Genomic DNA, 13,546 nt, shown 5'->3' on the forward strand with positions numbered 1-13,546 from the left:
TTCAGTCACAAGCTCATTTCCTCCGAGCCTATCTGTTACTACAGGTCAATACATGAGTGGTGAGGCTGAATGTGAAGATGGTGTACAGGGAAAGTTGTGGTCTTCCACCTCTGTTTATGAGTGGTGAACTAGTTTTTTGTGGATAGACAGTTTTTTTAAGTATCACAATCGTGATTTTGTTCAAAGCCTGACAATTATATCATTGATTTATCACCCAGTTTTAATAGACAGATAGATGGCCAAACTTTTTGAGTGATGTTTAGTGGTTGCCCTGGCAACTGTATTCTCCTCCCTCAGTTTCCGCCTCCATTACAGTATCTGTCAGGTCTAGTGTTTCAGAGGCATCTGCTTCATGCCCAGCCCTGTGTGTGTGTGTGTGTGTGTGTGTGTGTGTGTGTGTGTGTGTGTGTGTGTGTGTGTGTGTGTGTGTGTGTGTGTGTGTGTGTGTGTTAGTGCATGTGCCCATAAAGGGAAGAAGGCTGAGTCTAATTGCACATGCCCATCTGCTGATTCCGGGAAACAGACTTGCAGACACAAACATCAGAGGCAAAAATACACGCACACAAACATACACACACACACACACACACACACGCCACAAGTGCCTGCCTCAAAGCCTTCATGTTGGAACCTGGACAATCTGCACCCGTGCTCTGGCAGCTGTGTGGACGACATTGACTGGCATGGTTTACAATATGGACTCTATTGTCTTAGGACAAAGGCCTCTCCACTCAAGGCAAAGGTCACATTATCAGACAATAAGCTTTTATTCATTGGGGGTGGTGACAGGGAACCAAAGGAGGGTTTGTTTGTGTACGTGTATGTGTGTGTGTGCATGCATGAGTGTGTGCGTGACTTTAAGTGTAATTTCTGCAAGGGCTGCCACAGATGGACTATTCAGTATTTATTATTCTATGTTTGAAAAGTGTCTTTAAAAACCATGTGCCCAGAATTATATCCCAGGACTTTTCTGAAAGGGAAAGGAAATGTAACATTTCTTAACCACTTTGGTAAAACAATGTTTCACAAGAAGATGACCTTCTAAATTAGGTCCCTTTCCTCAATTCATTTTCACATCTAGTTTTCAGTTATTGCTCTAATGAATGCACTGTGTCCAAATTTGTGTTTATCTGATTAGCTCTCCATGCATATGCATGTGTACTGTACTGCCATGTGACTAACTTCACATGAAATTGTTGTTTAATGTTGATTAGTATAAATATAACTATTTATTGTAATTACTGTATTTCTGCATCCTCATTAGTTGGGGGTGGTAAATGAAGATTGTGTGTTTGTGCATGTGGAGCAGGAAACACCTGTTTCAGTAGAAGAAAAAAAGCACATCCCCCATATGAAGAAGGATATGTCCCCTTTTCCTGTTGTTCTTTTTATCCCGTCATTGTTTCAGAGAAATGAAGACAAAAATGCAGTCTTGATCCCACAGAATCCGATTTCAAAACAAGTTTCCCGAGTCATATGAGAACGGAGGAAGGAAAGCATGCAGGGTGACACACACTGGACAGGAAGTGCAATAAAATGGCCATGGCCACACACACACACACACACACACACACACATACACACTAGTTGATATTTTCACACAGATGACTTTTTTTTTATTATTCAAGTCATGGAACACTTGGGTAAAAATGACCTTGGGGCCTAATAAAATAGATAAATGAACTAACTACATAGCGAACAGCCAAACCACACATGAAAAGAGAAAGAGAGAGCGACCTCATCCCCATTAATCCCCACCAATTATTGGGGTTTCATACAGCAAAGATGCAACACGTTTCTCCTCTTGGTGGAAACACTGATGTCTGCTTGAATACCTTGACTAGCTGTCAATACCAAAGAACTGCACCCTCTTCTATCGTCAATAAACTGAACGTGCGATTCATCAGCCCGACTCTAGGAGCCAGTATTTCTAATTAAAAAGAAGCTCGTAAATCCGACATTTTACAGGCCCGGCTCAGCTTGTAAATGCACTGTAAATAAGTTGCAGTGAGTGGCTTCATGGGAAGATGAAGGTTCTGGAGTTTGTGGTTAAACGCCTGTTGATGCCTTCAAGGAACAGCAAGCGCATTGCAATTAATTGAATCGTTTTTTCACACACTACATATTCTTGTTCTATTCTATTCTATTCTATGCCATGTCTTGTTGTGTTCACTGCATATTGCATGCTGCTTTTTTTTAAGCTTGATGCGTCATATCTGATTGGATTAACAGTTTGAGAGGACACATTTGTTGGGCCAATTAGAGCACTTCCTGGCACAGATGGAACCCTGGGATCTCCAGGGAGAAGGCTGGGTCTTATTTGGGTTCTAAAAAAGCGTAATGCATACTGTGGAGTAGGCAAAAACAACACACCAGGTGTGTGTAGGAATTTGCGAGACTATCCCCCAGGCCTAAATAAGTGAACTATAAATAAAAGTGCATTCTGAGTCAACATCTCTGGTTAAATGTGTCTAGAATTATGGGGCAGGACAGGGTCGATTTGAGTCTGCACGCATTCACATAGGCACACACATTCTTACCTGTTATAATGTACTTTGCTCTTTCAAAGCAAAATGAAACCCCAGAGAATCACATCTCAATGGCAGCTGGACGTCCTAGTCCTGCAGAGACAGACAGAGAGAATGGAGAAAGAGCAAAATGGAGAGAGAGGCAACGAGAGAGAGAGAGCGAGAGCGAGAGAGAGAGAGAGAGAAACAGAAGGGGAGAAGGGTGGGGGTTATTTGAGCTATGTGAACTGAAATCCTCGTAATTTTTTTTCACAATAGAGACAGATAGCCATAATATGCGGTGAATGTGGGGTGCAATGTGAATAATGGCCCCCTCCAGATTGTGTGAATTGCCATAACCCACTCAAACACATGAACCAGACAGTTCACAAGCCATTTTGGCTCACGATTGCTTGTTTAGTGTTTGTGTGTCTTTGTATGTGCATACACATGCACATGCGTGTGTGTGTGTGTGTGTGTGTGTGTGTGTGTGTGTGTGTGCTCTGCCTCATAATGACCCCTAAAGATAAGTGTCAGGGCATCAAAGTCTACAATAGTCTATCTCTGTGCTTGCTGACAGTTTACAACTAAAAAGCTCTTTCAAGCCATGATAACTGGTTTATATGGGTGGCATTTCACTGCCAAATGCCAGAGACATTTTTCAAAAAGGAAAATTGTTTAGCCTGCTACCAGAATGCAGAGTGGCAGACATTCACAGTTAAAATGTGTCTCATACCTTTTTTCTATCTGTGCCTTCTTTACCTTTCTCCCTCTGCATGTCCCCCTGTTTTACACTATGTACAATTTTTCAGAGTATAGCTGCCTCTTTCCCCCCCTGCTCGCTTTGCTTTTTTCATGTTTTGAAAAAAGACTCTGTCTCTCTCTGTGTCTCTCTCTCTCTCTCCCACTCCCCATCCTCTTACCCAGCCTACATCTCTTGAGGGTAAACTTTGCAGCCTCCTCTAACCAGGGTCAATCTCAATGTGAGTGTCTGTATTGTGACTGACACTGCACGTGGGTTTGTGTGTGTGTGTGTGTGTGTGTGTGTGTGTGTGTGTCTTGCTGTTTACTGGGAGGACTTATGGTGTCAAGGAAAATGGAATGTATCTGTTCGGCCTTGAATTTTCTTTTCCAGCATCTTTCTGTGCCGTGCAAGACTTTCACAGACCCACAACAAGGAGTGCATTAACATACTGTAATGTGCGCGTATTACACACAGCCACACACGGCCACACGGCCACACACACACACACACACACACACACACACACTACAGAGTGTCAGAGCCTGGACCTCTGTGAAGCTCAGTGCTGGCCAGTAATTGGGTCTATTAGCCATTACAGGACACTGTGAGCAATATCTCTAAGGTTGGGTTGGTAGAGTCTGCAACAAAAGATGGATTCACTGTAATGTGTTTTTGCACATACATGTGTTCCCATGTATTCGTGTTTATGCAGGTGAATTGGTAAATGTGTGTCTTCATGCACTACAATACAGGAGAATTGCCATGGCAGCTAAGCACGTTGGCCACTAGGCTCCCCCCACACATACAGCACCTTCATTCAAGTCTCGCTTGTCTCAGGACACGGTATACATTATTCACACGGGGCTGGTCAACAATGAAGGGATCAATGAATGACAAATGGAGGAAGAGAGGTGGAAAAGGAGCGAGTTTGGATGCAGGTGGTGAAGGAACAAGTTTGTATAAGGGACGGGACTATGGGTGGAATGAAATTTTCATTTGGACTCTTTTAGGTGAACAAGTGGAAAAAGGGGGAAAGATAAGATTAAAGATGTGGCCACTGCAGAAGTTCATGCATACATCAGTGGTGCACCTTGGCTTTGTTCTACTCTGAGGACAAATTAAATGCTAATTCTTTTTTCTCTCTCTTCAGGGGTCAGAAGCAACAGATCACCAGCTTTCCATTCTGGGAAACTGCAACTGGGTGTAGCCGCATCTGACCTGCAGCCCTACAAATTGCATTCATGTTTGACAATTCAATATTTCACGAACTAAAATATTTTGTGTAGTGCTAATATTCAGTGTCATTGCAGCAAGCAGTCTGCCCAGTATTGGCAATGGAAAGACGTGGCAGTTGGAGTTTTTTTTGCCAAACAAAAGATCCTTTTCTGTACACTTAATCAGTAGGTGCCATAAATATATTGCAGAAAGATTTCATTTTTAAATATTTTCACTAAATATTACAGACATGTTATCTCTGAATGTAATCTGGGCTTTTGCAGAATCATCCATATTCTTGCTTGGCGATAGGATTGAGAGGGGAATTGTTTTGTTTTTTTGGGACTCTTGTGTCTGCTGCTGTTGCCATTAACCATTTGAAGATTCAAGTTATAATTTGCTGCATGTCTTTATTGATAACAAACGATATCTTCATTTCCTGTGAATCAGGTGCATCTTCGGACCAGCAGTATAATTCCGGGTCCTCCCTAGTGTAATACATGATTCATCAACCGGGTAACCAGACTACCATTTTAAGAGCAGTTTAAGATTTAGACACATAAGCGGAGATAGACACAAGATTTTTGTTCAAATGAAGGAGATCGGACCCCTCGGAGAGCAACCAGCCAGCACAGGAGCAGAGAAGGAGACAACAGACAGCCAGGGAGATTTAGAAGGGAAAATGGTGAACGCTTACAGTTTTCACAAAGAGCTAAGGAGGACCTTTGGTCGGGTTTTCACAGAGCGAGTGTCTTAGCCCGACTGAACAATGGTTGGACGTGATGAGGAGAAGGAAGATTCTTTTATAAGTCTCTGGGCTCAGTGTCTTCCTGAAGAAAAAAATGGAGTGGATTTCATGTGATAGATGCTGACCATTTTCTCACAGTAAAACAATGGTGTTTTCTATTATGAGAGGCAGTGGTTGTATTGATGTTCTGTCACCCCCATTACTCATGAGCCCGCTGTATGTAATTAGGATGACTCTCCAGTATGCTTTCACGATGGCTTTTCATGTATTACCCTTTCTAATTATGCTTTAGACAGCAGATTGCGCCATAAGACACCAGAAATTGTGTTGATGCCTGCTGGTGGAGATTTATGGCGCTTCAAAATGACGCAATGTGAGGGTGCGGTCCTCCTATATATTCATGTTAAAACCACAATTCTCCCCCTGGACTTCAACAGATTAGATAGAAGCATAAAGAATATGGAGCAGTAGTGTGTATGGTCTATATAGGCGTAAGAATTAAAGACTCTTGTCTAGGTGACCCACATAAATCTTTGGAAAAGAAAGAGTGGGAATGAGGAAAGGAGGTGTACATAATGAAACAAAAAAACTGGTTGATATGTCCAGTTATTGTGACCCATTGAACTGTAATAAACTGCACTCAACCTTGGACAATGAGATGTCTCAATACATGGGTGCACATATTCACCCAGACACACAAAGAAAAAGTCAAACACCAACATATATAATTCTAACAATAAAAAGAGCTTACAGTAATTGCCTGACATTGGTATTACACAAAGATTGGTTTTGAAATACCAGATATGATTCATCAGAGGCCTGCCTCAGCCCACCTTTACCCCACAACAAAGGCCCTGGACCAACACCTTCTCGTTCTCATCTCGATACATGTTAAGGATGCCATCTCATCTATTGTACATATACCTCCTGAGCAAGAGCCAGTCCGAGGGTTCAACATGCACGTGAGCACACTGCAGGAGAGCGAGCATACAATTTCTCACATGGTTAGAAATCAGACACGTGGTCCGTGTAAGTTATTGCTGCAGGCCCAGAGGCCAGTCTGGTACTCATCTGTCTTGGTGTGACACTATCAGGCTCTCTTGCAAAACACAGAGGTGGTAAAATGGCTTTATTGCAAAATGTGAAAGATATGTCAGGAACAAATTGACGGGTGCTGTTTCGCGCCAAAGGGGGCATGGTGCTTTTATCTCAAATGAGTTGTTTTGTCCCCTGCACAACGTGCAGCTTGTTTTAGTTTCACACGTAGTGAATAGGCTTAAAGTAACCTTCTCACACAGAATTATTCACCAGCCAGTCAAAGGGGATTTGACCTGAGGCAGCATGAGATGCTATATTTACACTTGAGACAAGGCTAGTCAGCTTGATAACATGAGGGAAAAACACACAACGGCGCAAATGATGTAAACATACATTATCAAGCCGTTGATCACTACTATATCTGGTTATATCTTTGTTCCGTCAAGCATGACCATGTAGTCAGCCTTGCCCTCCTCCAGCCTATCATACTGCACCATCAACAAAGCTCCAGATCAATACTCGCTGGCACATATTCTCACTCTCAAAGACTTGGAATGAAAATGCCATTCAAAATCAATCAAGAACAAAGTTGTCCCACTGAACAGGCACAATAAATGACAATATTATTATTTTTAATTTACCATCAAATGACCAGTCGCATCAGAGCGCTTGGAGTCCAATCTTTCACCCTAGTTTATGCTGAAAGGAACCAGATGAACAGGGAGTGGAAGATGTATGTAATGTAGTTAAAGTAAAAGCCCAGTAAGCAGGAAATTTAAGAGGGGCCTGGGGATGATGGTATTACAGCAGACGCTGATTGTGGACAATCTGCTGCAGAAGAAAAAGATATGGAAAATATCACTGGATGCAGTATGGTGGACATAAAAGACTTGCAAAACACAAGGGTATTGAAGAAATCTCAACAATTTAACAATCCACAAACAATCTGGATGAAGCAGTACTAAAAAAATCAATGTTATTGCAATGAAGCCAGAATTCCCTTTGCATTGTCTCAGCCGGTGACGTCAACCGACACACTCCTTTATTTGCAACACTGACTAAGTCTCTGAGACAATACTGTATTTTTCAAATCCTGCTGTAGTTTCCTCCATTGATAAGAAACGTGGTGTTATGCCAGGGCACTGAGAGATTTGTGCCCCCAGCCCCGTGATGACCTCATTGTTCATTGCCCCCATAATTCAAATCTGCTCCGCTGTGTTGCATCACATTGTGTATGACTCACTTCCAAGGACCCCATTCTCTAAACAACCATGGTCTCCTCAGCACGCTACAGTCAGCCGCACAAACAACACAGCGGAGAATTTCCCCCATCAATACTGTGGTGTCAGACTTAAGACTTGCATATGCGCAGCACACGCACGGCCACACACACACACACACACACACACACACACACACACACACACACACACACACACACACACACACACACACACACACACACACACACACACACACACACACACACACACACACACACACACACACACACACACGGCCACACACACACACACACACACACACACACACACACACACACACACACACACACACACACACACACACACAACTGAACTGAACTGAACTGCAGAGAGGGGAGGAGGGGGTGAGTGCTATTGTAAATGATTTCCTGCGGAGACCAAAATAATCGGCAGACCTTTGAGTGAGCTTCTTACAATCACTCTGGCCTTGTACACTGATTCTCCATTCAGCTCCCTAATGGCACTGTGTGTGTGACTAAATATACAGCTGCGGGTCATGTCTGTGTGGCTCTCCGTGGTTGTGTTGCCTTTGACGTGTGTGCTATAGCACAAGAAGTGCGAACGTGTTTGTGCGAGAGTGGCGGTAATTGACGTGTACCACATTGATGTGTGTTTGGGGTGTCGTGGGGGGAGAAATGCATGCATGCATGTGTGTGCGTGCGCATGTGTGTGTGCGCATGTGTGTTCCTATTGAGTGGTGACAAGTTTGAGTGGGGGGCATGGAGGTGAAGGGCACAGAGAAGAGGTGTGGGCAGGGGATGTGTTGACTGGAAGGACAAGTGCCTTTTTTTCTTCCTTTGTGAAAGAGACAACAAGCACTGAGTGAGTGAGAGGTTTTATAAGAATGGACTGTGGGTAAAGAAGCTAATATAGAAAGCAGCTGCTTAAACGTAAACAGTTCAGAGACAAATCGGGTGCTGATAGTAAAGTGGATGAAAAAGAATAAGCTGTTGACATAAACACATGTAACAGCTCAATAGTATTTCACAGCTCAGACTTTGAGTTGCAACATTGACAGGTTATTGTAAAGCATACACAGCATGGTTTGAGTCAGGTTCAGATAAGCAATATAAAAATGACACTTTGTTATGCAAAGCCATCTTCCTCGGATTATTACCTGGAGTAATTGTATAAAAATGACAGAAAAGTTCCTTTTCACAACCTCTCCACTCAACTTCAGAACTGCATGATGATAACCATCATCTTTCCCTGAAACAGCCCTGCTCAAAATAGTACAAGGTGTTTTGCAACCCATAAAAAAAGCAAAAATAATAAAAGTCAATGAGAGCAAACATAAAAGAAGCTGGACATTCAGATTCAGCGCTGCGGTCTGCTGCTGCCTAAAAAAATTAAGTGGAAAACTGGTCGACAGAAAACAAACAAATGCCTGTGTTAAAAAATAAAAATAAAAATTTGCGAGGTGTGACTTTGATTTTACCACCCCTCATAATGATCATTTCAGAGGAAAGGCAATAAGATGGTGAACTTTAAGCCATCAGCTAAGGACAAAAGCCAGTTTATACTATTTAATGTTTGTACTTATCATAGAAAACTTAAAAAATACATTGTAAGGTTGAGAGAGAAGACATCATCCCATCGCTTTGATTCTAATATCCAAATAAATGGCAGTGGGTAAATTTCACAATTGATTTTCACTGATCGATTATCCGATCATTGTCATCCCATGTGAGAGAGATAACAGCCTAAGGTTCGTTGGGCTTCTTTAATTTGACTAACAAAACTTTGAATAAAACAAGATGCAACCTTTGAGGAGATTTCACTTCATTCGAGAGCTTTGCTTTTGTTAGTCTGCTAATAGCTGTGTTTTCAGAAGTGTCTCATGTAAATCTATTGCATTTGTTATTATTATTATCTTAATTATAGTATTATTATCATTATAATAACTATTATTATAAAAAGTAGTAGCGGCAGGAGAAAAGGAAGTAATTATTGTGTTTCAACAGCCAAAGTTGATGTTTTCCAGGGCTTGTTTAGTCCAATCAAACCACCAAACAAAAGGTTTTGAATTAAAAAACGTGTTAAAGACAAATGCCACGCCACTGGGTTAGCTGCATCATCTCTGTGATTTGAACATACACTTCAGAACCACCGGCTCGTACAACATCACAATACGATTACAATATACTGCTATACCATTGAATAACGTGTGAGCAGGATTACAGGATGTACCACTTGCAGCGCCGCTACACACAAACAGCCCAGTTAATAAGCAGTAGGGCCAGAAGTGTACATTTCCTCCAATCGGCCCCAAAGTACAGACAGATAATAGGCGGTGGTGGATTGAGCAGAGAGCCCTCCAACAGTTCCATATTTAGGTAGAGTAAGACATCTTTCTCTGGAGGGCTATTCTAGTCGAGGCCATAGGAGCAATGAGTCAGTGAATACCCCGCGACACGACAGCCAGTCGTCTACTGCTGGTTTTCCCCTTCCCCAAGCATGTATCTAATCAGGTAGCAAAGTAACTGCGTAGTCCTCTCGCTTGGACTGAACCTCTAATAGGGTTGAATGATATGGGAGGCGAGTTTCACACATTAAGCGAGGTGAACTGAGCTGATAGCTGCAGTCGGTGGCGGAAAATGCACGGAGCCGGGGTTATTCTTTGAGGGAAGGGAAGGGAAGGGTAGGAGGAAGGATGTGTTAACACATGACCGAGTGCTTTAGGTGGATGAGGAAGACGGGCAAGGATCTGGCCTCATTATTTCAATACGGGAGAGAGATGTCTAGGGCAGGAAAAAGGCTTTTGAATTAGGTTAAACTCAGCACACAAAGTGGGGTTGAGACTAGGAACGTGAATCATCCCCCCATTAAGGAAATAGGGCAGTGGACTTCGACAGCTTCCTCTCAATAAAACGTAATATTATTACTGGAGCTTTGAGATTTTGAGATTCGCTGTTTGTTTTTTTCACAGCTTAAGCTACATGGGTGACAATTTATTTATGCAGGACGGTTGATTGTCACTGTGAGCAGAATAAATACCACCTCCTGTTTATCGACATGGCTTTCTGACACAAACCTTTACCTTGACAGGCATAAATTAACTGAAAAGGAAACGAGTCCAGATGTGCAAATTCTTCAAAAGGTTCTATGTGCCCAATAAACAGACTTAATAGCACAAGTGAATTTAGACTCTCTAATAGCCATTGACAAGGGAAATAGAAACTTCAACGTGCATAGTTGCACTTGTTACACATCCGATTTTATGCTTGCTTGTCTTAATATTTAAGTCTGTGCACATGTCTGGTACTGTCTGCCTGAAACGGATCGAGTTGTCTGCCGAGGTTTATTTTCTTTCTCCTGAGGTGTTAATGTTAGACTATTTTCTTACCGGAGCCTTCCGAATCTAAATCAAATATTGTGTTGCATTAACAGCTCCAAACAAAGAAAAACAGGCCCCAGTTAATCAAGCAGAACAATCCGAATTAGAGCAACAATCCTAATTTGCACCCTGTTTCCCCCCGACGCGGAGCATTGTCTTTCCTTTTGCATCACAACAATTGAAATGAATCGGTGACCCAATTAAAGGAAGACAGATAGACCTACAGTCAGCAGATTGCTTGATTGCTGCTGTTGCACATGATGCAGCTTGAGGTGCTTCGATGACATCAGTGCTGTTGGGTGTCATTACTGAGCGTGACACACTGACGGACACAACATGCTCTTTGGAAGCACCTTGCAGTCATGGTGTCATGTCGGAGAAACGTCCTATTATTCAGAAATGTTTAAGTCAGAAAACTTCAACAGGACTATTAGTAGGAAGACAAATATTAGTGAGGCTACATACTTTAACACAGATAATCCACACGTGTAAACATACAAGACAACCCCCGTGGGGAATTTTTGGGTCTACATCTTTCTCAAACATTTTGGACAAATAATTGTCTGAGTACAAATTGCAACCACGGGACTGTGTGGGATCACTTCGACATAAACACATGCACTGATGACAGACGATTTAGTGGTATTCATGTCATCCACAAATATAATAATCTCCTTGGAGACAGGCCTGTGCTTTTAGCAGATGCTACCAAAATGGCAGCCAAGCAAATCTATGCAAAAAAAAAAAAACACAGACATACAGAGAACTGCCTACACTCCCCATTCTCCAACCTGCTGGGTGGATTCCTCTGTGACACTTTTCTGCGCTGCAGCACTGACACATGAGTCAACACTGTGTCAACCACTCCCCACAACGTAGCCTATATTCACCCCCTTTATGTCATAGCCGACTGAAATCTACACCGAGAGTTTGTCCTCAATATCTTTGCTGAGAGTCATTTGGATGTTGAGTGTAGTGACTTCAAAAGGCCACACCGGAGCCACCCAAGCAGGCACACAGCAAATGATCCCTGACGACTGCTTGGTTTTTTTTTTGTCAGACACATTTTGCAATTATCCATAGGCTGTGTGACTTATGATTAATCGTACGGTCTGTCGTTCTCCATCCCTGTGCACTCACAGAACTATCAGGCTTTGTGATTTTCAGCATTTGTCGAAGGAAAGCGTGCCGATTACAAGGAGTACAAGTGAATATGTGGCCGTGGAACACAGAAGCGGGCTGCTCTTCTCAGTTAAGGTCGAGATCGAAGAATCGTGCAACCTTCAGTAGTTTCCAGTTGCACATCAAGGTCAACTGCAGCCGCCTCTTCTGTAAATAAGAGCCACAGCTTTCACTCATGCATCCCGCCTGACTGAGTGTCCTGGGGAGCACTGGCCCTGCTGGATGCTCCTTTCTCTTACAGTGGCTGGATTCACTCGGGATTCTCAGACTGCGGCTGACAAACCATGCAGCACAGCCCCAGGAAACAGTCATACGCCTGCACCCCCACGCACTCGAATGACAGCCACGTAAAAATACGGAGGGAAAACCTGAGGAGGTGAACACTCGGGGTCCATCTGTCATCCATCACGCCAAAGCATGGGATGTGACACTGCGCGCTGCAATGAGGCAGATACGCATGCGGCTCCAGAATAAGAATCAGGCGCGATCCCTGGACGAGGAGCCTTCACGGGACATGATGTCGATTGCATTGATTATTTGCCAGAGAGGTAACGGGTATCATTGCTCATCACTTCGCCTCATAGCGACGTCTCGCAGCCGAGCGACGCCCATCCAGGCGGCGAGCCGCCGGACCGTCATCCGCGCGAATGCGTAAACCACGTTTACATTTCGCCCTCTCGTCCGCCGGCGACCGTTTTCGTGCCCCTCGAGTGCAACGATCGGCAGGGGCCACATTCCCATGGGCATGCGTGAGAAGCAGAGACGTGCAGCGGTCAGGGCTGCGGGTCAGCCACGGACACGGGTTGACATGTCGTCAAGGAGGCAGAGATCATTAGTGAGGGGAATAAAGAGCGTGCGTCCTTACCGTATCATCGACGGCAGCGATGCAAGCGCATATGTGCGCGCACACACGCACACACATCCAGCGCAGTCAGGAGTAACCTTTCATGTGCTGGTTCGTACAGTCTCCTGGACGCAGACGTTGGGGTAGAAATATATCTCCAGTCGACGATCGTTCACTGATTGGCGCCTTTCGACTCCGGCTCCGTGGCTAATTGATTCTTGCTGCCGCAAAAAAAAACCCCAAAAAACACCACCAACACGACACGCTCTCCCCAAAAGACGGGAAGGGAATGGAGCGTAAAGGTTTGATAAACCGAAGGCTGTGTGCTTGGTTTCCCGATCGGCGCTCGCACACACACACACACAGACGCGCACACACACACACACACACAGGCAGGAGGTATCGCGTCCGTCCAAATGCAACTGGGACCAGTGGAGCGCTGGAGGAGGACAGAGGAGTATCTCTCTACCCGTCTGTCTGTATCCCTCCCTCCCTCCTTCCTTCCTTCCTTCTCTCTCTCTCCCTCTCGCCCCCTCTTTATCTTTCCTGAGTTCTCTTTATGTTCGTACTGACTTCGGCTGGAGTCCACGGGCGCAGAGCGCAGCGGAGCAGGGGACCGTGGTCAACACAGAGAGAGAGAGAGAGAG

General features: G+C 43.9%; 1 protein-coding gene across 14 annotated transcripts in view; it reads right to left on the bottom strand.

The window, feature by feature from the left end:
- The window catches only part of adgrl3.1 (adhesion G protein-coupled receptor L3.1), a 114,452-nt gene that overhangs the window by 93,054 nt on the left and 7,852 nt on the right, over positions 1-13,546 (bottom strand). For 7 of the 14 annotated variants that reach the window (XM_047333928.1, XM_047333926.1, XM_047333925.1 and 4 more), the window contains exon 1: positions 12,921-13,538. In XM_047333928.1, the coding sequence (XP_047189884.1) occupies positions 12,921-12,977 (57 nt within the window). In that variant the 5' untranslated portion in view covers positions 12,978-13,538. Of the gene's footprint in view, positions 1-2,540; positions 2,622-12,920; positions 13,540-13,546 lie in introns of those variants that run through there. The other 7 variants (XM_047333921.1, XM_047333916.1, XM_047333917.1 and 4 more) reach the window with 3 other exon arrangements.

Source organism: Scophthalmus maximus, chromosome 8 (assembly GCF_022379125.1).
Source record: "Scophthalmus maximus strain ysfricsl-2021 chromosome 8, ASM2237912v1, whole genome shotgun sequence".
Lineage (NCBI taxonomy): Eukaryota > Metazoa > Chordata > Actinopteri > Pleuronectiformes > Scophthalmidae > Scophthalmus > Scophthalmus maximus.